Source organism: Dermacentor variabilis, chromosome 3 (assembly GCF_050947875.1).
Source record: "Dermacentor variabilis isolate Ectoservices chromosome 3, ASM5094787v1, whole genome shotgun sequence".
In the NCBI taxonomy this organism is placed as follows: Eukaryota; Metazoa; Arthropoda; class Arachnida; order Ixodida; family Ixodidae; genus Dermacentor; species Dermacentor variabilis.
This window is the reverse complement of record NC_134570.1, coordinates 34,212,279-34,238,987: the sequence shown is the minus strand read 5'-3', so window position 1 is coordinate 34,238,987 and position 26,709 is coordinate 34,212,279. Positions and strand designations below refer to the sequence as shown.

At 48.1% G+C, this 26,709-nt stretch overlaps 1 protein-coding gene across 1 annotated transcript; it reads left to right on the top strand.

Moving 5' to 3' along the window:
• Positions 1 to 1,259: 1,259 nt before the first annotated feature.
• sad (Cytochrome P450 family protein sad) lies at positions 1,260 to 26,452 on the top strand. The gene is made up of 8 exons (XM_075684733.1): positions 1,260 to 2,222; positions 15,957 to 16,147; positions 16,622 to 16,828; positions 17,412 to 17,575; positions 18,243 to 18,409; positions 19,080 to 19,158; positions 20,491 to 20,697; positions 22,219 to 26,452. Exons 1-8 carry the CDS (start codon positions 1,729 to 1,731, stop codon positions 22,327 to 22,329), a joined length of 1,620 nt encoding a protein of 539 aa, XP_075540848.1. The 5' UTR covers positions 1,260 to 1,728; the 3' UTR covers positions 22,330 to 26,452.
• The last annotated feature ends 257 nt before the right edge of the window (positions 26,453 to 26,709 follow it).

Below are 26,709 nucleotides of genomic sequence, written 5' to 3'. Positions count from 1 at the left end.
CGCTTTTGTTACTGCTTGAAAGAGGAGCCTGCAGGCCTGTGAGAAGAAAAAAAAAAAGGGAACATTGCAATAGGGCGGGAAAGCGGTTGTATATCTGCAGTCTGGTGGGCTCCGACTGTTAAAGTGTGCGTCTCTAAAGTGGAAGTCTTGGTCTTGTTTGGTCTAGAGCGACTGCTCACGTGAGCGTAGCCTCAGTAGTTATATTGTAGGCATGTAGCGTTGATAAAAAAAAAAACGTCGGGAAAATGGTATAAAAGTAGATTTAGAGGTAGATATGAGCAGTATGGATTGTCTGCATGGCCCCGCAGTGCTCCTAGCGTATTTACCGTAATGATTTGAGCACAAGCCAGGTTCAGGTATTAACGCTGCATGGTGAAATTTGGAGGGACTTCGTTACTGTTTAAACGGAAGGCCTTTCGTCGTTCATACGTGTTTAGTGGTTTCTTAGCATAACAGCACTAATTTCTCGATATTGTGTTGGGTTCGCACTTAATATGTGGTCAATTACGCATGATGCAAAGGCCATCACAAGGCCAGCCTGATGTGTCGAGCGGAAAGAATGGTGAATAATACACGATCACCGAGTTCCCCGAACTTTTCTTTTTCTAAATAATATATGTTATTTTCATGGCCACTTGCAGGGCGCAGCCTTCTTTTTTTTTCTTGTGCGAGACATATGGACAGCTTCACTTTTTCGAAATCAATTAAAAGCGGCAGTTCGGCGAGCTCGTACTTGAACGAACCTTGCAGAGGTACAGTAATACTGGCCGGATCTGTTGAGAGCCAGCACTCTAGTTCTGTCGCCCTCGCCACGCAATGCTGTTTGCGAACCGAGTTGCGGAATTTAGTTTTTTTTTAATACCTCTATCGCGCCGAAAGTTCAGATACTCGTTGAAGTGAACATGCATCGAACTGTACAAACGCTATCCAAACAAGAAGCATGTCCGAGCGATAAGAGAATCAAACTCAAGCGTGCTTGAAACCGATTTCTAGTTACGCTCCATCTCAACACGGACTTCGCTCTGCACTCAAATGAGCCCGTTCGAGAGCCCGCGAGTGAAAATTGCACGGGCATTTCCGAATCTCGCTGAAGTCGATCTGTGCTCAACATTCCGAGAGCGATCGGAGCAAGAAGAATGCGCAACTAAGAAGGATTGAAGTTACAACGTTCTTGAAAGTTACCCAGGCACGGTCGAGAGTACCAGTGTTACAGGGGTTGTAAATTACAGACACCACGCCATGCCCTCTCACAAGCAAACGCACGCACACATGTCACAAAAGCGCGCACGCACATACACATCTGGGATTTCTCTCTTTCTGCAGACGGTAGGCCTCGTCGAACACTCCCAAGACTCGCAGCTGGTGCCGACGACGAACAGGCGCGCGAGGAACGCGCGGCGCTCCAGCACGTCCGTCTGCGACCTCTGTGCAGGCCGTTGTGGCGGCAGTGGCGGCCGCGAACAGAAGCTGCTGCGCGATCTGCGCGAGGAGGAGAACAGCGGAGCCGTCGTCGGCGCTCACCGCGAAAGAGGAGGAGGAGGCGAAGAAGAAGCCCGCCCCGAGAGACGCGCTCGCTCCTCGCCTTTTCTCGCCCTCTCCGCGCATAAAAGCTGCCGGCTTCGACTTGCCGGGCTGTATTCGGAGCGGGACCCGCGTGTGTCGTGAAAACGCGCACCGCACGCGCAAAAAACAAAAAACAAAAAGAGCGCCGCGGCGTGCCGCACACCGATGTCGTCCGCTGCACTAGCCCGTCGCCTCGCGCGTCAAACCGCGGCCGGACTGGGCCGGCGCGCGCGCTCCAGTGACACCGCCGGCTGCCCATTCCATCGCGGCGGCGCGGCGCTGGAACCGGCGACGAACCGCTCCGCGGGAGCGGAGCAGGCGTCGTGGAGCGGAGCGGAACCGTACGTGTCGAAGGGGTCGGCGCGGAGGCCCTTCACGTCGCTGCCCAGTCCCAAGGGGCTGCCCGTGCTGGGCACGGCGATGGACGTGCTGCGGGCCGGGGGCGCGCCCAAGATCCACGAGTACTGTGACCGGCGGCACCGCGAGCTGGGACCCATCTACCGCGAGACGTTAGGCAGCGTGGACGCTGTCTTCGTGGCCGACAGTGCGCTCATTCAGAAGGTGTACACCAACGAAGGCAAGTTCCCCATGCACATGGTGCCCGAGGCCTGGCTCATCTACAACGAAGTCAAAGGAATTCAGCGCGGACTCTTCTTCATGTGAGTAGTCCCTTTCCCGGTTCGGGCCGTCGGTGGACTGTGAACGCGTCTCGTGTGTGCGCTTGCTTAACGCGGCTAAGAAGTGTCACTCGGGTCGTTCGTAGTGCGGCAACTACTTTCATGCTTTTAATCGTCGACGATTACAGTGGCTTGGATGAAACAGTAACTCGCGCTAGCTTTCCTGGCAACAGCCTGCTGTAGAGACGAAACTTAAGCGATGCGCGTATTTTCCCGAACGTCATTCCTGTGTGGAACCGTCTGATATATACGATGACGTATGTAGCTTCCATCAACGTCGTTGCGAGCTTATACGACGATTTCTTTTATTTCTCCGCTACGGCTGCACTACGTATTTTTCCCGTGTTTGTACTTTCCGACGAAATATGCCGTGCCGAGGTGCCAGCATGCTTCCAAGTGTTATGTATGGAGATGGATGTTCGCGAAGTCTGACGCGTGAGGCTCTTAGTATTCACCTCTGCGACGTTTCAAATGTTCGATCACCCACTTTATTTCTTATACGTTCTTAAAGTACGGTACCAGTGTGATCACCGGTTTCTCCCTCGGTAAGGTGTGCGTTAGCTCTGACAGTCGCATCGCCGCAACTTAAGTGCTTTTGCGGAGGCGAGTGGCTGTTGACTTTATCCATTAGTCCGCGCCCTATCTCTACAACACTGCTTGACATGAGCACGCCGGCGAGCGTTCCTTGCAAGCTTCCTACCAGTGCGATTGTGTAATTATTCGAGTCTTATCGTCTCTAACCACAGAGAACAATGGGAATGCGCTCCAAACTTCGGCGCGCAGGTAATCGATAGCGGCGCTTGACACTATTCGCTGATATCGGCGGTGAAGGACAAGCGTACGTGACAGATCCATTCAGGTAGGCGCCACTGCAACTCGATCAGCTCATGCATCGCTGCGGAGCCTCTATTCTACGCGCAGCATTTGAACTTCGCACGCGTGCTGCCTTAAATGCTTCGGAATGTACGGCATGCCTTTCACATAGTGTGCAGCCCACTGAATGAAAAATTAGGAAAGTCGTAGTCATTTCAAGACGCGCTATATCAGAGCGCTGATAACACTTGGCCGGCAGTGAATAGCAAATGACATTTAATCTGCTGTTACATTAAACGAATAGTCCACGCTAATGTTTTCCGTGCGCGCATTGCAAAAAAATTACATAATTCTAAAAAAAGGTGCTATCACGATCGGTATGGTTAAAATGCATATGCAGAATAAAGCTCCAACTGCATGTTAGGCGTTGCTGGACTATAAATAATAAACGATGGCAGTCATTCGCTCGAGCTGAATTGCCGATTCCTTTCTTGGAAAGTCGTTGCTGGATAACTTGTTGTCCTCGTGCCAAAGTTTTGAGTTCATGTTATTCCAGCACGTGATCCTCGTGCTTGTGCATGCGTATCCGTCAACCGAGGAGCGTGGCGAAGTCCAGACGTTCAGAGAATCGGTTAGCATGTTTACCGCATTTCGTGAATCAGTTACTATTGGCTTCACGGCTTAACTTGCAGGCATGTCGGGCGGCACCCCTTGTCGAGTAACCGAATGAAGTGCTAAGCGGGTGAGGCGAACTTCTACAGTAGTGGACAGCTTCGAACAAAGAAAACAACGACGCAAATTCCGATATTGTTTGACTATCGACTGTTTTGTGAGACGTAGATGCTGCTTTTAACACCTGCTACAGCGGTGCCATTCGCTGCTTCCTCCGCAATGTTTTTCTCTGCTTTTACTGAAATTACCTATTCGTAAATTTCACCTCTCGAAAATTCTTTGAGATTCATCTCCGTTTTACAAGCCTTTGGGGTTTACAGAACCTAGAGTAGCTCGGCCGCTAACTTGAAAACTTTTCTTTTGCTTTCTTAAGGCGATAGCGTTAATGGCCCCGCGTCGCAGAAAACGCGGCGTCGGCAGAGTTGTCCATGAGTGAAAATTTCCGTATATCTTTAGGTACACGTATATGCCACGTCTTGCTATATGACATGCGGGTTATATTGCCACACCATTGTATCGCTAAAGCCTCTCATATCTTGTCTTAACTTCTTGACAAAGATATTCCTGGGAATTTTGAGGGTGACAACCCACAAACAAATGTCACGACACAAACAGCTGGTGTTCTATTTGATAGTTAAAGGGCTTGTGTTCACGTTTGTGTTTATAATGCGCATTTTGCACGCTGCTAAAAAATATGGCGATTGTTAATGGTTGTCCGCAGTAAAACGCGCTAAACTGAACTTGTTAAGTTGTCGGCGTTTTCTCTTAAACGAAAGAAATTTGCGAATTATAATAGCACGCACCTCGCGGCACATCTTGATGAAGGACATTTGCATTTCGCACGAGTTCATAATTCGCATGTGTTGCAGGGGAAGAGAAATTACTAGCTCAGAGCCTACTCAACTTATCTCGTCCAGACGGGGACTTTCATCTCAGATCGTTACTTGAAAATGCGAGTAAATCGCATCACAATAACACGAATAATTCTGAAGACGACCACCATGAAAGCGGATGTGTGACTGACTCGGGACATTGATTTGGAAGAACAGCTCAGAACACACATGCATTGTTACAACAGTAAGAAAGACGCTTGACGCGCTGCCGCATTGTGGTGGGTACCTTTCTTGAACTGGTACAGCGCAACATACAAAGGAAGAAACAAGCCGAGCCGGTCAGATAAAGGAACAGAGCGCTTTCTAGAATGCAATACCAACTCGCCCAATCAACCCTGGTAGGTACCTTCCTTTCTGATGTCACCTTCGAATTATCTGTAGAATCCTTACAACTTAACGGACCAATAACCTCTGAGGCAAGTAACGATAACAAATGGGATTTGGACGTAACAAATACACACCAACAGGCAGGTGACTGGCTCACTGACAACGCAATATCGTAGCGGCAGGTTAGGAAGGCAAGCCTGTAGCTGTAAATACGGTGTTTTGATCGTAAAGACTGCGGCATATCGGGTAAAGTGCAGACGCTCTCGAGACGAACTGCTATAATTACGAAACGCTGCACTGGTGCCAGGCATGCTTCTTCACGCGATTGTCGTGGTGCTGTCATCGAGTCTGGTAATCACGCAGATATCATGGACAAGAGCCGGCGTTGAGTTGAAACACAGAGTTGAGGAGATAAAGGCTGCACAACTTGGTATAGTTGCAAACAGGGCGACAGAAGTGACAGCGCAGTTCTGTATCCGAGCATCCATCTACGCTTCTATATATATATTTTTTTTCTGTTTCGCTTATCTCCCACACGGCATTCTTCTAGTCAGTTTTGCGATACCACCGCGAAGCATTGTCGACGGCCTCGACGCCAAAAAAATGCGGAGCGCCGGTTCCGTTACAAAAAAAAAAAAAAAAGAGGAACCAAAAATGAAACACAATTTGATAGCGGTTCGCGCTTGCAGGCTCGAAAGCATTACAGTGATTCATTGGTCGCTAATAACAACGCAGGCTGCAAATCTGAACACGAAAGAAAGGCGAGATATGATTCATATTTTTCAACAGCTGCGAAACAATACTTGCGGCGGTACATGTATTTGGGCAGTTACTACCCGCTGACAGTTTTATGTCTTTTAATGGACAGTAGAAAGGTATTAAGGAACTGCGCTTACTGTTGTTTCCCATGAACTCGCACCAATCCCGCAGAAGGAAACGCGCGGCGTATTTATCGTGGAAAATGTGCAGTGAGCGAAAAACGCGCACTTCCCAGAGATCAGTTTGCCTCGCGAAGTGCCTATGTCGCTTAGCGGTGGCAATCATCGCCGGAATGTTTTAGCATTGTGTTCATTAAATGTCGTCTCGGCTGAGCATAAGCGGCGGCTCGAATTGTAGGACGTCGTGTTAATCGTACAAGCTCCACATGCCCGCGTGGTAGCCAAGCAGCGGTGGCGTTTACGAATACGGAACTCTTAAATCTTTTAGGCGAAACTATATATATATATGTATATATATATATGTGTGTATGTGTATGTATATATATATATGTACACCTTGTCTATTTCCGGAGCTCAGCGTTAGCACGGAAATATGTCATGTATCTTTTGTTGAGCTTTTGTACATGCATGCTTTTTCATTGAAGTGTTAGGCATTTGAAAGTGAGCACTCATCCTACTGCTTACTAGCCGATGTAGTTCTGTCGCATCGTGTACACCCCACGAAAGTACTACATTACTTGTTTGTTTACCCCTCCTAACGTTCCAGTATCACTTGTTCTCGGGGGAGGGGGTATTCCATGGACACCACTTATCCGTGGCACTCAATTTCATGTCCCTTTATCTAGCTTCCTTTCAATCCTGGGAGCCGTATGCTGCTGTCTGCGGATTGTCTTTGTATCGGAAGAGACACTCGGTTCACATCGTTCCCGCTGGCATCCCTCACTGTCCATTCTTTCCCTTATCGCGTCCATTTAAACTGGGACGACTGTCTACACTGGTGTGATACGTCAGGCACGCGCTTGGCGGGCCTTCTTTCTTGCAAAGACGCCGTGTCATACCCGTGGTGTTCCTGCGAACCCGGCCACTGGAAAAGGTTTCTTTCCGACACAAACTAATTGTCTCATTGTTCAGATAACAGCGGCTTGGTGAGTGTGTCAGTGCAGTTGCGGCGTTCTGCAGCGCGCATGGTTCGATCCACGCCAGCTGCGGCCCGCATTCCTATGGGGGCAGCATGCAAGCCGGAGTCCTCGACTACGGCGTGTCTCACAATGAGAGCGGGATTCCGGCACATAAAATCCCCGAATAAAAGTATAAATATAATTGGTCAACCCAACGACGGGTTCTAATGCCCTTGAAATTGCCCCTCCCCCCTTTTCGATTTTTACGCTTCTTCACCCAGCTTAACGAAATAAAAGAAACAGCTCAGTGAGGCGGTCGTTGACTTCGATCGCATCTGCGAGACCGAGTGATACACGAAACAACTTGTTTCTTGCCAGCGCGAGCGGGTTCTTTGTGCCATCTTATCGCTCAGTTCAGTTGGCCAACCTCTTTAGAGTACACTGCCTTGCGTCGCAATGCGCCCTTGATAAAAGCTTTTCTTCGCCTTATCAAGCAAAAAAGAAATGAGAAACGCTGTGCGTTACGGCGCCTGTGTGAATCGTGCATCAATATGCAAGTCTCGGGACCTTATGTTCTGACAGATCTACGTATATGTTGCACTGCGCCATTATCGACGGCAAGGAACAAAGTGGCAAAGACAAATGTCTCTCGGCCGATAAATGCGTAGGATCTAGTACAACACGAACTATAATCATATGGACGTACGAAAGAAAAAGAAGGAAGGAGGAAAGCGACAGAAATGCTTTACGAGAGCATTTATTCAGCCTTGCGCGTTTGTTTGCCACTTTTTTTTTTTATTCGCTGTGATTGCAGTCCGTGAACGAGATCCCGAAACCGATAGAGCGGCGTCAGTCGGGCATCGGGAGAAGCGATACGCGAGCACGCGCGACAGCACACGCCCACACGCAAAAAACCCGTCCGCACGCTATTGTGTATGTGCATGTAGTTAAAACCATTTCCAAAACCTTATGCCCCCTTCTGCAACACTCTCCTCCCTTTATGTCCTTGACAATCCGACTCGACTAAGACTGCCACAGGTTCAATTTTGACTATCTTTGTATTGTTTTCACGAGCCAGTGTTAAATCTTGGAGGGTCATTCATTCATTCATTTCCGTCTGATGCGCCGACAATGATCGGTACGCCCGAATATTGACGCAACCGAATCACTCAAGACCAGATACTGACAGCTGGTTCACTTTATATGCAATCACCGTCGCCGGTTTTCCGACACAGACCCGCCGTGGTTGCTCAGTGGCTATGGTGTTGGGCTGCTGAGCACGAGGTCGCGGGATCGAATCTCGGCCACGGCGGCCGCATTTCGGTGGGGGCGAAATGCGAAAACACCCGTGTGCTTAGATTTAGGTGCACGTTAAAGAACCCCAGGTAGTCAAAATTTCCGGAGTCCTCCACTACGGCGTGCCTCATAATCAGAAAGTGGTTTTGGCACGTAAAACCCCAAATATTATTATTTTCCGACACCATCTTGTTTCCTTCTTCGTCGACGAATCATATCGAGTTTCGCATACGGGCGCCACCTATGCGGAGGGGGAAAAATGCGTGTGAAGCGAGTCGGAGTATAAGCGCGAATTTCTTCAATTGCCACGAGAAATCGCAAGCTGCACCGAAAACTATTCTTCTTGGCATCCACTGGCGAAACTTGTCACCCTTTTGAGGTTGTTTCTGACTATACGCTCAGCCGCATCTTTAGGGATACCAACAACGCCACAGCGCGCCGGCCGCATTGCTTCCGGCGGTGGCAATACCTGCCCAGTACAAAGTTGCGATTTCTGATGATGGTGATGGTAGCCGTACTATGAGCTGAAAAACGCCCGTAACAGAACGTTTCGGCGCCTAAAAGAAGAGCTAACACATGTGAAAAAAATCTCCAAGGAGGTCTATATATACGTAGTCTCGTGGTGTCCGGATGCGTATAGCATTTGGTAGACAAAAACCAACCAACGCCTGCATGGGCTATGCGATTTCAAACTCATTCGTGCGACGGCATGACGAGATCTCCGTATTTTAGTACAATACACATTCACTTAATTATGCAATTTGACTTATAGACTTTAGTTACGCAAATGTTGCATTCCAAATCAAAACATAAAATAAATTATGGGGTTTTATGTGCCAAAAACACTTTGTGATTATGAGGCACGGCGTAGTAGGGGACTCCGGAAATTTCGACCACCTGGGGTTGTTTAACGTACACGGGTGTTTTCGCATTTCGTAAGTTCATTTCACAGGCCATGGCGGCATGTAGGCGTTATTTTAGCTACAGCTCCCCAATGAGGCAACTCGGCTGCGACAAGGGTGCCCGATTCCTGCATGGGCTATTTATTGTGCAGACTACTTTGTTGCTCATATTTATTTTGCAGCTTTCATTTTAAGGTGTTTTTTTTTTGGGGGGGGGGGAACGTGGGAACGCCTAGATTATCTGGTGCATTAAAAAAAAAAACGTTCCTGCTACTCCGTATTCCGTTATCCTGCTTTATCAATACGATGGCTACAGAATTTAGGACTTGCTACGTGCTGGCAAGCTTTTCGTGAAAATTGCGCGGAATAAACTGCGCTGACTTGCGTGGCAGGCTCATGCGAACAGGCGCTTACTCCTCGTCCATAAAAAAAAAAAAAGTGCCTCAGCTGAGACAACAACCTCAACTTCTACATAAAGACCGCGGGGTGCAACCCCAAACTAGGTTACGACGGTATCAGTATGTGGCAGTAGCTGTCCCGCTCATTTTCTTTTTTTTTTAACGTGCCGTATTTGACGTCAAACAAAAATGCACAGAATTTTAACGTCGTCCTACTATTATCAGAAAGCGCTCAATTTACCCGTGCGTTTCATGGTCTCAATGACCGCGCTGTGGCGGTTTCATTCAGCGATAGAAAGGCACCAAATTTGGAAAGTGTGCACCCAGCCCCGCACATATGACGGCACACCCTGTTAGATCTGGCAAAAAAAGAAGCAAAGAACAAAGATACCTCTTTTCAGGCAAAGAAACGGGGGAAGAAAAAGAAAAAGAAACGATGAAGCCGAAACCTGTCCTTCGCAAGACGGCAACACTTTATCTGCAAGAAGCGCCGACCGCAAGCTGACTTATCATTTCTTTTTTCATTTCATCTTTCTCTCTTGCCTGCAAACTACTTTTGAAGTCGTCTTTCCGACCTCATGCGTATTGCCTCCCCAGTCGCAGGAAACACGTCTGGTGGTCTCACCTGTCTCCACACCCTTCTTTTTTTTCTTTCTTTTATGAATTGTTTTCTACCCACGTCGCAGCAGCGCCCTCTCGGAGCTGACCCTGAATGGCGAGATAAACGAAGCCCGTCGGTTTCATTGATGTCACGTGGCTACCAAAGGTGGCGCGAATCCATTCACGCCACGCAAAACCCGAACGCGGTGTGTCTATCTTAAGGCTGGCTGTATGACGCCGGTTTCTTTTTTTTTTTTTTTTTTTTTATAGTCTAAGCATTTCACTCTTCCTTCAGTATCTTTCTTACTTTTATTGCTTGCTCTAAATGCCATTTCATCAATTCTACAAATACAAACGGCAGCCTTTGGACTACAATGACCTACACTGTTCGTCTAATATTGTATCTACAGACCATGCCTAAAAGCAATCATTTGGAAGTCTTTGTATCATATGAAGCTAATGACTGCGGCCGACACACAGCATAACAACTAATGTATAGACTTAAGGAGAAGTCTACAGGATAACAAAGGCAGTCTATCGGATCTTTACAGAAAGTATACAGACATTGAAAATTTATTTTTACAGAGACTCACAGATTGGTCGTCAGGAAATGGCTCAAAGGTTTCGCGTAACGCTAGTGTCAGCTGTGGGAATGTTTCGGCGCATCTTTAATGCCCACTACATTGTCTCCTGCACTCATTAAATGTGCATGTGCGACTATTGTGAACACTCGCTCAGCTGGCATCCCTCCCGGAGCAGAACAGCAGTGCGTTAACAGTGTGCTGTAACAGCGAAGCGAGCGCCTCCTAGCTTAGTACTTACACTTGTTGGCGAAATTCGTTTACGAAATGAAAAACTTTAGTGCGGAAAATTTCAGTGTGCTAATTTATTGCCAGCCAGCAAGGCTAACAGCTGCGGTGCAAAAGTATGGATCGGTGTAAAATCTATGCCCACGTGACGACTGCATGGCGGTTCGCGGGGTATACGAAGTGTCTGGCGTTCATCGCTTCCGTTTGACGCTATAGAATTTAATCAGCTTTAATAATGCGCGCTTTATGTGCGAGATTGACGGCGTTTCGTGCGTAGAAATGTCAAGTGGATCAGTGCATTGAGAGAAAACAATGAAAGAGAACAGCAGGTCCGAATCACAGGGGGGATTCCGGAAACCCGGGCTGTGTTATTTTTTTTTTTTTATTAAATTTCCTTTTTTTTTTCAGCGTCGTCAAGAATCTGTGCGCCGGCCTCTGTCGCGAGGGAGAAACATATTCAGTACTTTTTGTGGAAAATAACGAGCTGCTCCTTCCTAAGTGGAATATGAGAAGATTACGAAAACGGTCAGTCTCGCATTCGGCGCTGCTATCAACGCGATGCCGTTTTGATCGTGCTTAGGTGGAACGAAAGAACGAAACAATGTGTGCTGTGGATTTCTGGCTCTATGACGTGGTTTCTTTTCCCTTTCTTACTACATGCGTATTTTTGATGTGCTTCTGTCTGCTATGCGGAAAAGAGATAGCCGCGAAGGCTATAGGATGACTACATCTGTTTATTTATTTATTTTTCATTCCTATATATATATATATATATATATATATATATATATATATATATATATATATATATATATATATATATATATATATATATATATATATATATATATATATATATATATATATAGAACGCCTTAAATGAGGAGCAGACTCATCGCTGTCGTCACGGCAGCTGTGCGCGCGTTAGCCGCGCGCGGACAGAAAGGTCGCGCGCTGACGCGGGTGTATGATCGTGCCGTGTGCATAACCACGTCGCAAACGATCGAGGCGTATACAGTGTGGCTTCCCGGGAATTCCCGAGCTTTCCGTGCACATCCGTGCTTTTGTTCGGTGATCGCCAAAGGTGCGTGATGCGAATGAAAAAAAAAAAAGGCGGAAGGAATGAAAGACCGAGAGCATCACGGTAGCGGCAGCTCGAAGACACGTCGCCCATTGACACACGTGCGCGTTGTCTCCCCAGTGTCAACTCTGACGCACACCGAGACTTTGCTGGCGTTCGTTTCACCAGGTGACGTTTGTGATCGGCGAGGTTTAAGGTAACCAAATGATACTAATATCTCGAGTTTGAGCGCCTGGACTTTAAGGGCGCCTTTGCGTTGGACGTGTGAACAATGCGACAGCCTTGGCAGCGAGTCGTACGCTAGACTTTATGTGCTAAGCAGCTAAAACGCAGTGACCTTTGAGATGCCGTAGCGGGTCATTTCGACGTCGAAGTTGCAAACAGTGTGAGCGGAGTAGTTTGCAGACAACGCGAAGAGATCCGCGACGGGAAATTCGCAGAGCTGTACGGAGGTGCGTATGGTGTTCAGATTGCGCATTGACAGCTTTCTGTAGAGCGCGTTTATGCATTTCCACTGGTTCACGATTTTAACATGAGATAGTTGCAAACGGGCTAATTGGAATTTATGTTGGCCTTGCTTCACGTGTTCACCCTAATGATCAAGTCTGCGGATTAATTCTACATATATATAGTATTGGATAATTGTCAACCTTGACCCTGAGGGACGATTTTGGTGAAGGGGGTTATCAATATCCTTTAGCATAAGAGAAAATTGAACAAGCCGGTGATCGAAGTTAACATTAATCGTAGCTACTTGTAATGTAAAACAACTAAATTAGTTAGCATTTCTCATCCTTTAAAAAATAGCCTAACCGAACCGAGAATGTCGCTGAAATAGGAGAACGGTATATTTGAAAAGGGCCTTTGAGCTTCGTTAGCACCGGCCCCGTTCTGTTCTAAACTCTACTCTGGTTCTACGTGCGAAAGCAGCAACATATCGTAATTGGAAAGCGTGTGGATGTTCGTTCGCCATGTTGATTCTTTTGTGAACCTGCTTAGCTGATGACATACCTAAATTCTACACGCGGGAGACACTGCGTTGCAGCTTGTTGATCCCTGAAGGTCCATTTTTCCTATGCCCATCTTCGTAATTGCATTCGCGCATTGTTCAGTTTCCAGTGACCTTTGGGCGGGGGGGCGTTTGCGGCGTGATCTTTACGTGTTTCTTTCCGTGTAGACATGCCGACAGTTTTATTCCTTACGAATCGTCTCGGTTTACCTCCTCACAAATAGCACCACTTGCAACGGATGGTACTTGGGAGAGAATAAACTGGTGGTTTCGGTCACGAGAGCTAGCTGCGTGCTTTGTGGGAAAACAGCGATGAAAGTTCTCGGGGGTTAACCTACCCTCAGCTGAACCAGAGCTGTGCGTCGAATCGGTGGGCTGATGGAACGAAAACAAACGCGATAAAGAAAATGCGAGAAGCTGGCGTGTATCCGTACAAGTGCTTTTATAAATGCACTAGGCGTGGGTGTGTTCACATAGGTTTCCAGAACTCTTCTTGTTCACAGTATGACACGTCGATGATCATACCTTGGTTTCCTGAAATGAAGCGTGTGTGCTGAAACTGCGCTAACTACTCAAGACTACGGAATTACCCAACTGCAAGGCACGACACTGATTAGAAGGTAAATATAAAAACATAGTTGTCGGAGAAGAAAAGAAAATATAGAGATGCAAGGAATATGAGGAATGTTCACAATTGCAAACTACACGTCCAAAACGTAGCAGGAGCGCTCGCATCGTTAGCAGTCAGTCTCCAGTTGACTTCGACGTCTCTCCCTCAGCGACACAGAAAAGAATGAGCAACACCTCGAGGCTCACATAGTGAGCAGATTTGACTCGGCCGTCTCTCATGCCCACCGGGCCCGCATACACGACAGAGCCAAGCGGGCGTGATGGGGAACGCCTAGAAAGCATTCCGCCAAACCGTTACCAGAGCCGCAGACACGCTTGAGCAAAGCAGCAGCAGCAACCGCGGCAACAGTGCTACAAGAAACCGAGAGTTATATAGCCATGCCCATGAATCACAGCCGGCCGGGGAATGGAGGAACGAGCCGTCCGGTCCTCCAGGGGCGCTGAAAGTGGTTTCAAGGCCAAGGTTAGGTCTCCGCAACAGGTGTATGCGCAGAGGCCGACCGACCGACAACCCTGATGGGAACCCCACATGTGGTGGCCCCCTCTCCTCACTCTTCGCCTCCTGACGGGAGACGCGCGTCTCGTTCATTCCAAATGCAGGGGGTGGCGGCTGCCGTTCGCGTCCGCCACGGTGTACGCCGTGGCGTCCGCAAACCAACATTCACCTCCCTTTCCCGTGGCAGAGGGGGCCCGTGCACTGCCTCTCCTCCGACAAGGGCAGCGCAGTGCTCGCGTGTGACAGATGGCGGTGTGACAGGAGGCGCGTTCGCTCGCACACAGCACAGGCGGACATCTCGTAAATCATCGTCCACCGTTTCTTCTTCTACTACTGCTTATGGTTTGCTCGTTTGTTTCGCTACTCTTCGGTCTCTCTCGGTGAGCGCTATTGCGCATGCGACTCGGCAGCTGCCGCGAGATTCGTTTGCCCCTTTAACATTTGCGCGCAAGCGCAACTGGCCAGCCCGTAAAATCGGCGCAGTCTATCTGAAGCCGCGAAGCAAGCGAGCAAGAAACGCGCCTGGAGGTGAAGAGAATCACGTGCCGGGTAAAGTACGAAGGAGCGCGCGGCAATGTAACGCCACCTAGAATAATGTGTACGTAACGTTGAGCGATGTGGAGATGGAGAGGCGAGGCGTTGCGTAGGAGAAAGGTAGGCCGAGGCGCACTGGGGTTGACCTCCTCTGGGAGTTGCTAAAGGTTTTCTTTGCTACGAATACGTACCGGGTTCGTCTCGTGATAACATTTTCCTCGCGTGCCGTGCGCCACGTGCGCGAAAGCGTGCGGCGGTGAGCCGACGATGGCGGCTCAATCTCACGTGCGCAAGGGGAGGAAGCGCACCGTATTCCGGCGCGCATGGCACCGTAGATGGGGAGAAAGGGGGGCGTTGTTCTGTGGCCGCAAGCGGTAGCACGGGCTTTACCTCGAAAGCGATTTACTTTGCAGGCACAGTCTGGGTGGGCCGACGGCTCGCAGCTTTGCGTGCGCTGTGCTCTCACCGCTCAGTTTGCGTTGAAGCGATAGACCGCGTGAAGGTAACTTCGCTCGCTGCTTCTGCCGCGATTCCTCACGCCAGCGTTTTGACAGCGAGCGTCCGCGGTCGTCGAGTGTGAAGTGTTCATGTTGGTTTGTGCGCGCTAACACCATGCTAAGTAATTTAGACAGTAAGCGAATGTTTACAATTGGGCATTCTACTCCGGCGGCCGCAACATAGGGCGCAGCCGTGCGAGTCCCGTTTTTAATACGATCTGCGATGCGGAAAGTGTAGGTGTCTTGGTGCACCGAGGGCCAGTAGCGTCGTGTGCGCTATATCACCGATATGCTTCCACGTGACCCGCGTCCACGAAGTGAAACGTTACCGTGATTTTTTTTCGACCTTGTTTTTACTTGGCGCACGTTGCCGACTCTCTACCTCTCGACTGCCGTATCGTTGCTTTCTTACTGACGTTCCGGTCCATCGTACGCCTCTAGCGCAGCTTTAGATTCCTGCCGTTCGTCACCAACCGCGCAAAGAAACCGCTTTGCTTCTGCTGCGCCGCTAACTGCCAGGTTGAAAAGGCGGGAAGCCTGGATACGAGCGCCAAGACTTCCGGCGAGAACTAACAGTTCGAACAAGGGGAACAGTATCTACGCTTTCTGAATTGACTCTTTCTAGTTGGGCCATTCGTTTGTTTTATTTTCCTGTCGTGCCTTGCGCATGCTTGCTAGAAAAACGAGTCAGTGTGTTCCATGATGCTTGTCCAATAACTCTCACAGAGACTTGCGCCGACTCGCGGCGTCTGTCCCGCAGGAGAATACAGTGACTGGCGAAATCGCGACATGGGGTGGATGTACAGCAACCAAGGGGACTTGATTTAGATGGTTCCGATTACACAGTAAAATTTAGGGAGGGGTTCATATGACTTATCGGCACTCATTTTCTTGTCCTACTTTTTTGTTCACTTGACCGCAGGGATGGCCCGGAGTGGATCGACCGACGCCGAAGCCTCAACAATGTGTTCCTCAAAACGAAGACTGTCACTGACAACGTGCCCGTCTTCAACGACGTCATCACGGACCTTCTGAATCGGTGGCATGAAGCCCGCAACGACAGAGGCATCTTGGAAAACGTCGAGCGTGAACTTTACAACTGGTCCATAGAATGTACGTTTCACGTTGTTATGATTTTATTAGAAATGCGAAAATGATAATGAGCGCTAAAAAACTCGGGGGCCTAAGTGTGCCCTCTAGACAGGAGCGCGTGTCATGCACAGAACTTAATATAGAGCAACGTAGTTACAACTTGACAGGAGCAATGAATTGCTAAAAATGTCAAATTGTTTGAAAAACTTGAAATCATATCAAGACGCAGTAACTCATTTTCGTTTCGGATTTCATTTTTCAAATCGAAGTGATGAAGGGCGCTTTTGTTCTGCAAATCGTACCAGTTCTTTATACAAAACGGTAATACTGGCCTGTTGAAGTATGCAGTGTGAGTCCTTGCTTTTTGTGCGGTCAGCTAGACTGTCGTGTCTTGCGCAAGCTTGTGCAGCCGAGGGCACTTGTGATTGCGAACGCGAAGCTTGTTTTGTCGCAACCCGTGGCACGTTTAACGGTTGTCCTGCACTCTTTCTGCAGCGCTGGGGGCCATGATCTTTGGCCGGCGGCTGGGTTGCATCGCGCAAACCTCGAGCATGGACAACGTGCACGAGTTCGTCCACTGCGTGCAGCAGATCTTCAACGAGTCGGCCAAGATGTCCATGTTCTCGCCGCGCCTCGCCTACCGTCTTCGGCTGCCCGTCTGGCGGCGCTTCGTCCGGGCAGCAGGACGTGCCCTCGAGCTCGGTAGGTGTGCGCCGTACTGCGGCGGCTACTGTTTTATCGCTAAGTATGCAAATGCAGTGGCTTGCCAAACAGTTCTTTTTAAGTTAACGAGCACGGTTGTTGCACAATGCAAAGTAAGGGAGGAAACCCATGGGCACGAGCACGTTCTTCTGGATCCCACGTTCCTCAATAACTCGTCTAGCAGGCGAGGTATTCGGGGAAGCTTTAAGGGTTAGAAATGTGAGCAGCAGCATAATCTGCAAATTCGTCGCCCAGGTGGTTGCCAGCACTTTTCACGGTCTGTACTGCAATTTTCGTCGTGTGCGATAAACAGTATTTTGTATCTAATAATCATGGGTACAACAAAACGTAGTGCTGTATTCAAGCTTGTGCGCAAGCTGATTTGAAAATGTAAGCTAAAATGGGTCCTGCTGCCACAACGTCAGTAACGGGTCAAGAGTCTGAAAAGAGTAGCAGTATGCCACGTTGATTGCGGAGTAATGCCAATAGGCTCTACATTGTTTTCCGCTGCCATCGACTTTTTCGAATCTCTTTCGTATGATGCCTAAACCAGAGATCCTACGCTTTCTTTTTTTACTCGCAGCGAGAGACTACGTCGAGGAGAACGTGAAAGCAATCGCCAAAGATCCATCGTCCGCTGCCCAGCACAACCAAGGCATTCTAAGTCAACTCTTGCTCAACGAGAAAATCTCAGAAGAAGAACTCGTCCGCATCGTCACTGACCTCTTCCTCGCCGCTGCCGACACGGTCAGTATCTCCACTCACAAAACGTCAATCTGTATCCGCGTAAATCGAAAAGAGGTATAGCTGTTAAAGGGAACGTCACCATTGTGAAAGATTTTTGCTTCTACACTCATAAAATTGACGTTCCATCATGCACAACTGTAGCGCGATTTTCAACTGCGTTCTGTATTGATACAAACCTCACATGTTTTCTGCTGGCTTGGACTTTTTGGTCGTCAACCTCACCTTTGTCGAGCATTTGAAATGACTCTGCTTTCACCACTTCAATTCCGTTAGCGACACGACAGTCAGCAGCGGTGCAATCAGTAGGTTTCGCGGAAGCATTCGCATCCTAACGGCCCCTCATTGCATCGCGCATGGCTATCCTACCACTTAGCCAATGTACGTTTTAGTTTCAGTTGCTGTAGCGTAAGTATATGCTAGAGAGTGTGACAGTGCGCCGTTAAAGTAATGGCACAGAAACAAGGAAGTGTGAGAACAACGTTATCTCGCACGACAACGAAGGCAACACTGCAGCAGTTGCCATGAACGAACGCTGTGCCTTTTTCGATATATGTTTGTTTTACTTGGTCTGATAGTTTTGGTATGGCGTACGGACAAACGCGTCCGCACCTCGAAAGTGCTCACGATGGCCACGCTCACTAACCAGTTGTCAATTCTTTTCTCGCAGACGTCGCATGCCACCCAGTGGGCGCTGTACCTTCTCGCCAAACACCCCGAACAGCAGGAGCGGCTACTCCACTCGGTGCGTAGTGTGGTACCTGCGGGGCAGCCAATCACCGAGGAGAGCCTCGCGCGGCTACCCTACGTCAAGGCGGTCATCCGGGAGGCCCTACGGTCAGTCCCAATTCCTGAGAATTTTCGCTCATTCTCGCTTTCCTACCTGAGACAGAGTATAAGCGTTTACAGAACACTGCTCTTAGCAAGTGAACAAAACTCGGGACCCGGAGAAACTGATTATCAGGTGTAACGTGCCAGCCTACCGTCAATCGGCAATTCGCTACAGCCATTCTGTCCGATCAGTCCAATATGCCCCATTACCACCAAAGATGCTGCTGCAAGCTAATCTCTAGGACTGCATTATCAGGATTTGGCGAGTGTATTAGTGACCGTGAACTGTTTTGAGGCGTGTACGGGTGAGTCTAGCACATTATCAAGGCTGGTGTACTGTCATTCAATGGTATAACAATTTAGATCTGGATCTATTGAACAATCTCACCGTAAGAGAATCTTATTGGTTGTCCCCTGGTGTACTTCACATTTGACCGTTCAACTGTACCAGGAGTCAACTCGCCAACTTGATACTTGCCATAGGTGGAAGAGCGTAATTTTTGTTGGAAACAGTTCCCACAGTGGCGTGCTCACCACAGAGACTGAAAGAAAAGAGAGAAATTACTGAGTCACTAGTTCGTGCAGTACATTCTTGTTTATTGCGTCATTTCTGCACACGCAGTTTGCAGTTGGGTTGCAGTCCTATTGAGCTTCGGCATCGGGATCCTTTTTTCAGGTTGTACCCGGTGGCACCTTTCCTGACGAGGATCCTGTCCGAGGATATTGTCCTGGATGGATACCACATCCCCGCTGGGGTAGGTGCCTGCAAAGATCACTCCTAGTCTTGGGCGCTTCATCTAGTGCATTCTTCTCGCACATATATATTTTTTGTCTCTGCAATATTTCTTACATTTTTCAGTCAGTGATGTTTTTTTTTTGTGAGCTTTAAAGAGTCGGTAATGTTTCACGTCCTCCCTCCGCCTCCTTCTTCCTGAGATTCCGCCATGTTCCTTCTTTCTGCTGTCGTGCGACAAAGCATATATGCTGGCCACCTCAAGAGTTGCGCACTTGTATCTATCTCAGCTTCATATCACGGCGCCAAGTTTTTGTACAATCTAAGCGGACCGTGCCAGACACCGCTCGGTCTTTTCTTCGCAGTATCGTGTTCGCAGAGGAGCGAAAAAAAAACACTGCACTTCCCCGCCGAGCGCTCCCACGTGTTACTTGGATGCGCGATATTGCTGGCTCGCGTGACACCCTTGAAGGTTGCCTCTGTTGCAGGGAGGTGGGCGGGGCGAGAGTTGACGATGGTTCAAATTGCATTGCAGCACTGCACTTCCAGCGAGTAAGACGTTCCAGAACCTTCGTTGCCATTCATTCGCACCGCTTCTCATATAGAGGCCGCCTTCAATGACCCAACGTGAATCACTAGGCATGCCTCACAATCACCCCATTCGGATGTATATTGAAAGGGAGGCACCTGAAAGGGAATTTCCGAGAATTTAACGGGAATGGGAAATAACTTGTGACAACTTGGATGCCACTAGCAAAACCTTAAAACAACTTGGCTAGGGTTTCCCGTTAAAGAAAAAACTGTTGTTTCGCTATTGTCTACCTTTCTGTTGCTCATCCAAGGTACACGAATATAAAAGCACAGAAAGGAGGGTGAAATCTACTGACGTCACCTTCAAGCACCATGGCGGATGAAAGGAGCTAACGTCTTCAACACACTATACTCAATAACCAGCTATCAAAGCGGGCACTGATTTGATTAATCGACTAAACTGACCGTCAGCAACTGTACTGCGTGCGCCTTGACCATGTGGTGTGCTGAGTAGAGATCAGGCTCATTCTTAGGCAAAAAATAAAAAAAATCGGACACACCTATCTTGTTTACACCACTGCCCGATTCTTGGCCGATCATCCAGTGATGTGCTCCAGCTTCTAAGGTCATCATCATAATAATGTAAAATGTACTCGCAGGAAATCGTTTTCTCGTTCTATTAGTATCACCACTCCGTCTTTCGCACTTTTACACGTAATTAACTTGTGGCTGGCCTTAATTCAACGCAGCCGTTGGCACAGTGGTCACGTTGTGACTGCTTCTCTCACCGTAGACGTGTTCGCCTTTTTTTTTCTCTTTGCAGAAACTCATCTTGATGTCCCTGTACACGACGGGACGGGACGAACAGCACTTTTCGGAGCCGCACGCGTTCAGGCCCGAGAGATGGCTGCGAGATCGCGACCGCACGGGACAGGTCAACTCGTGGGCCTGCCTTCCGTTCGGCCTCGGCGCCCGTTCTTGCATCGGACGCCGGGTGGCAGAGGTCCAGATGCAGTTCCTCATCGCACGGGTGAGTACCGAGCGCGTGTACTTTCTCGTTAAGCATGGCCTCCGGGTTGTGTGCTGCCCGCTGTCGGAGGCCATGCAGTAATCACCAATTGATTGAGTTATGCGGAAACTGTGCAAAATGTGTCAATAATTACTAAAGTCTGTTATTATTTGCCGCTTATTTTCTGTACCAAGTTTTTTTTTCCGTACAGTGCATCCGCTATCTACGTTTTGTATCACTTATAGAATGTTCACGCTACTGCTGAACAGTACGTGGTGGTAGGGCTTTTATGAGGCAGTCTTTTTGCCATACCTTCTCTTCACCTGTAATTTGTCGGAAACAATAAAATTGAAAATGAAATGAACAAAAAAAAGACAGACACGGCAGGAAAGAAAAGGATAGATACGGGACACGCCCTACTGTTAACTGTACCGTGTCTATGCTTTTCTTTCGTTCCGTGTCCGTTTCTTATGCGCTTTTTAATCCTGTCACATATGCACCAACTACTCCCTGAATTTCTATAAAAGTTTTCACGCAGATGCCTAAATTTTTTAGCTCGAAAGTGAGCCTCTTGCTCCCGCTTTTGTGTTACAGCACTAATCTTTTGGAAATGAAACTTAAACATGCCATACACTGCATTGCAGCAGCCACCAAGCGGATGGCAAACATAAATCACTTAATGAACTACCTTTATCATGCTGCTTTCTGCGGGTACTCTTTTGGGCAGTGTGTTATTTCAGTTACTAGCGCTTCCATTTGTATAGATTAGCTTGCCTTTGCACAGCCTTCTGCAAATCTCATGGTAGTTCAGTTAGTATAACCACGGATTCTGATTGATCAGCATGAACTTTCTTGCCACAACAAAACTTTACTATTTAGCTTCTGTGGTATGTCACTGCAAATTAATGGGTGGCAGCTATGGATTAATATTACGGTCTCCCTGCGACGCCAAGGAGAGCTCCCCATTGTTGAGGGGGTGAGTTGCGAGGACACAGTAGCATTGGCTTAGAAATGGGCTCGTACATATCTCTAATGAAATATAATGATGCTTACAGGAAACATGTTTTCCGCATTCGACATGTGCTTCTTCAGTACATGTATTCTTAGCGATGTCCAATGTACAAATAACCTAACGTAAACTCAAATTTGCACCACAGAATTGAAAATTGGTGATATGTTGTACATCGTTTCCTTAATTATTATCTGCAATTTGAGTTGATGTCAGAAACCAAATGCTTTGCTGTTAATATAAGTAGCGAATGTAATGAGAGCGAACGCACAACATTCGGTGAAATGGTCTCTCATCTGCTTCCAAAGTGGATCCAGTGGGCCTATGCCATTTAGTTATGCTATCTTTTCTGCAGTTGCCGCTGCAGCTTAAACAACATCACGTATGCTTCTTGATGTCAGCTTCTACAAAGCTACCAAAACATTGCACAGTGCTGTGAATAGAGTTGTCACGTGCCTGTTCTGCATCAGCGCGGGTGTCGAACCTGTTGGACTTTCTCTACAATACGATCTCTTCGCTTTCTTCTTCGGCAGACGGTGCAAAAGTTCGAGCTGACGCCGAGCACGGACAAGGACGTCCAAATCAAGATGCGGCTCATTACTACGCCGGAGGAGCCCATCTCGCTACGGATGACCCCTCGGTAGCGTCCCTGTCGTGGCTCGCCGACAGAAACGAGCGCGTCACAAACGATCCGAGTCGTCCGTGGCTCGGCAACGTCTACCCCGGGTCCACCGTCGGTCCGAATGCCGGCCATCGTGAAGCGACCGTCGACACGACATCCTGGAAGGCACCCGGCGTGCCGGTCGCGTCGGCGTCGCACGACCTCGTTCCCTCGCCACCGTGGGGCGAGCGAACCACCACTACCGCCAAAGACGAGGGCAGCCCAGAGCACAGCAGCCCAGCTGGGACCATGCCCGAAACGCCACACGCACACTCAAACACACACACACACACAGCACCCGCGCGACCGCGGCATTGACGCTACTTCCGCTGGCCGGAAGTCAGGCCTTGCAAAACAAATCGTGACCGCGCATCACGAGTTGCACGAGCCGTGCGTCACAACTAGACGTTTTGGCTATTGCCGATCGACGCTCCTTGAACGCGTCGGCCCGGCAGCGGGCGATTGCATTTGTTACCTGTACTCGAACGAGGAGCAATTACGAAGCCCTGGTCTCAGGCACACTACTTAAGGACGCATTCTTCTTCTCCAAGCAGTGCTATTGTTTGTGTTCACGTCCAGCAAGCGCGGTGATGACCTGTTGTTTCTCTTGTATCCAGCAACGTCAAATGCTTGTCGGAAAGCGCAGTGGCACGCAGGGAAAGGGCTGCATTTTCACGACACTTGTATGCATGGTCTCCCCTATACGCCACACGATAGAATTGTAGCTATAAAAACAAAGAGCTGCCGACACTAAGTGCCTTTGTTCTGCACGGAATGGCTGTCCTCTAGACGTCCGCGTAACTGAGTCTTGATCGAACGACTGTGTCGTGGCAGGTTTCACGTTTGGTGATACAGGTGCCTTCCTCCAGCCCGTGTTCATTGAAAACACTGATCAGGCACTGAGCTTAGCCGACGCACGTTGACGTTGCTTTCACTAAGCAATGTGTGCCTCATTCAATAGAGCTTGCAGTTCTTGCGTCCGTTTTTGCGATGCAACCGGAGTATGTGCGCGTAGAGTGCACCAGGAGGCGCTGTATGACAAGTTAATGGTCGATTTACCAATAGAGGGTTTTACACATGTCTACATGCTTACTGACCTTTTATCTGTTTGATGCTGGGATCGCAGGTGCCCGCTCAGTAACCAGTGTTATTTAGCGATGACCTTCAGAATCACTATTTCTGCATATACTCTTTTTAATGGGCACTTCCTTCCAAGTTTCTTGCGACGAATGAAACACATGCATAATTGTTCAATAATGCGAAATTTTCACGAAATGCCACACGAGCGTCTCTCGTTCCGAGTGTGTTCTCGCGAGAGAGCGCGCATAATTATCCAGTATCGTCGCTGTGCGCGTTAATGTATTGTTCCAGTGAATATGGATAGATTAACAGGTGGAAGCACTAGTCCGTTGGAGTCTTTTTGTGATGTATTGTGAACCAAGATGGCGAAGAGTGACTGGTGCTATACGCATGCCACGCAATCCCAAATAACGATTTGTAACCACAAAAGTATGTTACTTTGTTCTTTCTCTCTTCTTTTAAATTTCTTTTTACCTGTAACTTTCACAATAACCACTAAGGACTCACTTGTTACGATCTCATGCGTGTTCTTTTGAGGACTATTCGCAGCCTTCAACTGACGCCTCTTGACGAGATTCTACCACCTCGCTCTCTGAGGGTCAGGACGGGTCGCGCTAGTTTGGAACCGTCTGGTTACGCTGCTAAGTTCAAAACTCAAAGTGCTTTAAAATGAGCGTTCTGTTCTGCGTTTAACTGCGCTTCATATATGCTGCCGCTTCCTGGTAGCTGATAATGATCTCTCTTTAAAACTCGTTAGTTAGTAAAGTTGTTCACTGTTTGATCAGCCTTGGTTTGACTAGACGCAATGATCTGAACATAAAAGAAAAGCCTTGTGCTCGACAGACTGCATGAGAACCCACTAAACATTAGCTCTGCTTTAATTTAACACCTCCGGACGTCAGTGCGGGTATCAGAAGCCAGCGAGTGCCGTTGGGCGTCTCTTTATCTTCAGCAGCAGAAGCGCAGATAAGCGTTGCCGAGTCTGAAGGTCGCAGGACGTTAGCTGCAGCAAAGAAAGTGTAAGAGTAGAAAAACGAATCTCTCAGAAATGAACGGCATCTGGGCCAGCTTGCTCAGAGGACACCGTTGTCCTTCACTACGAGTCCACATTACCACATTTCCATTAAGAACCTTAGAAAAACTAGAACCGTATTTAGACTAGCAACGTATTTGAGGTTCTTGTGCGTGGCAGACGCTTTCATAAGAAAAGTTTAATAGGTGATCAGAAGAAAGCTTTCTCGATAAGGTCGTCACGTATGTTTCTACGGTATTGGCGGGGGAAAGGTATACAAACGTCATATGGTGGTTTCACTGTAATCGTAAAAGCGGGAAGCTTCCCAGACATGCTCAGTAGTTTTCCGCAAGCTGAGCATCTTAATTGTGGACTAAAGGTGTTTTCATTTAAGTGAAAGAGAAAAAAAGCAAAGAAAGGAGCGCACAGCTTCGGACCATTCCTCACCAGCTTGCCAAGTCGCGTACTTGCCCGACGTGTTCGACAATATTGCGGGAGGCCCGTTTCATTTCCTTGTCGATGTTTGTCCATTTCTTAGTGTTTGTCGAGTATTTATTTCCTGACCTTGGTGTGTACACTTGAGGAGCCTTGATCTCTACGAAGCGTTTTTGCGCTGACGTCTGTGTTCCTTGTTCAATGTGCCCGTGTTTACACAAACACCTCTTGCGTCGATCAAGCGTTCCTGTTATCTCATTCCTTTATTACCTCCTTCGGTTCCTCGCTTATCGAAAACATTAAGTTTCTCTCTAAAGGCTGTCGATGTGTGAAGCTTTGCGGCATCGCTAATTCAGCGAGCAGCACAGATGAAGCAATGCCGATCCGTTGCCCCGAACTTTGATGCCTTTTCTTTTTACTTTCATTTGTACGGCGTCGCTTGCCACACGACAATCACAAATATATTAGACTTTCTTTCTCCTTATCTCGGCAACTAACCACCTAAGAGTCAACATGCATTCTGTCATAACGTCCTTTCATCGTCACAGATTTTATTGCACTGTATCCCTCGAACCCTACGCGCAGACACCTTTTTAAAACCATCTCACTTCATCTCACATTCTATTTATCTGCTCATCTTCATATCTATCAATCATAAATTAAAACTCGCAGCCGCATGTGCAAGACGTGTTTCAAGGTTCTTCTTGGAAATTCTCGAAATGGTCGTTGCTAACACATACAGACACGCAGGCACACATGTGCACACACATACACTGACACACACAGAAACACGGTTAATGAGGCATATGTCTCGAACAACCCACCGACTTAAGTATCACGTGCTCAGTGTTCATTCTCTCTTTGTATAGGAAGTTGTGACTGGTATTGATTGTCTTGTTAACTCGAGATTCCTTTGTGCGTTTACACATATTTTTGTACAGTTTCGATGCCTTGACACTGTTTACTCTTGTCCATAGCTCTATCAGCAGATCAGTGCCACATTGTACAAGCTCTCGGGTTCGGGGTTGACTGTTATCTGTCTCCTGCATCGCGCTCTGTGACCACTAACTTGTCGCGCCTGTGTTTTCTTTTTTTTTCCACTACAGATGCCTGACATGTGCAATCACATTATTATTTTCTTTGTGCATCTGCTCACGTTTTACCCTCGTGTGAAAGAGCATTGTGATTTTGTATAAATAGGAGCAGTGCTTTCGCAGATGCTACATGCCCGTACGATGCTGCCTGTACCTTATTCACAATGCTACACGTCATATTAGGATGCAAGGAACAATCAATGCACGAAACTGCATATGCACTCACACGGCTCTGTGGTCGGCCAATAGCCCGAGCAATGCACCTCTCCGCGCGACTTGTGTGCGCACATATCTTTTGTATAATATGCGGTGTACAATCGCGGCAGTGTGCCTGTACAGTACGCAGTGCACTGTGACGCTGTACTACTGTTGTGAGACAAAGGGCGCTTTTTTTTTTTTTGCCCTAACATGGCCAGTCGCTGACCTCTTTTTTTTTCTTCGGCGCGAAACAAACAAATGAAAATAAACGACCTTGCATTTCTACGAACATTTCGTCTCCTGTAGTTTCTTTTTCTTTCCTTCTTTCGAGTGGCAGAAACGCCAATTTAATTTCCTTCTCACCGTCCGTTTAGCGCATCAGTTTAGTCATTTTTCTCATGTACCAACAAGCACGTACTACTTTCCACTCTCTTGAACTCGCCTGATCGTACCGCATTGCTATAAAGGAAGTGCAAACTGGTTTTCTTATGGCATTCCCGCAATCCTCAGGTTGGTGGCGACTTTTATTTTCCTGATTGCAGCT

Bases quoted from the DNA above. Each gene is read 5' to 3' on its own strand.
- sad (XM_075684733.1), top strand. From the start codon at position 1,729: ATGTCGTCCGCTGCACTAGCCCGTCGCCTCGCGCGTCAAACCGCGGCC. The intron at 17,576-18,242 runs GTCAGTATCTCC...CTTTTCTCGCAG, and splicing joins TCCTCGCCGCTGCCGACACG to ACGTCGCATGCCACCCAGTG. The intron at 19,159-20,490 runs GTAGGTGCCTGC...TTCTCTTTGCAG, and splicing joins GATACCACATCCCCGCTGGG to AAACTCATCTTGATGTCCCT.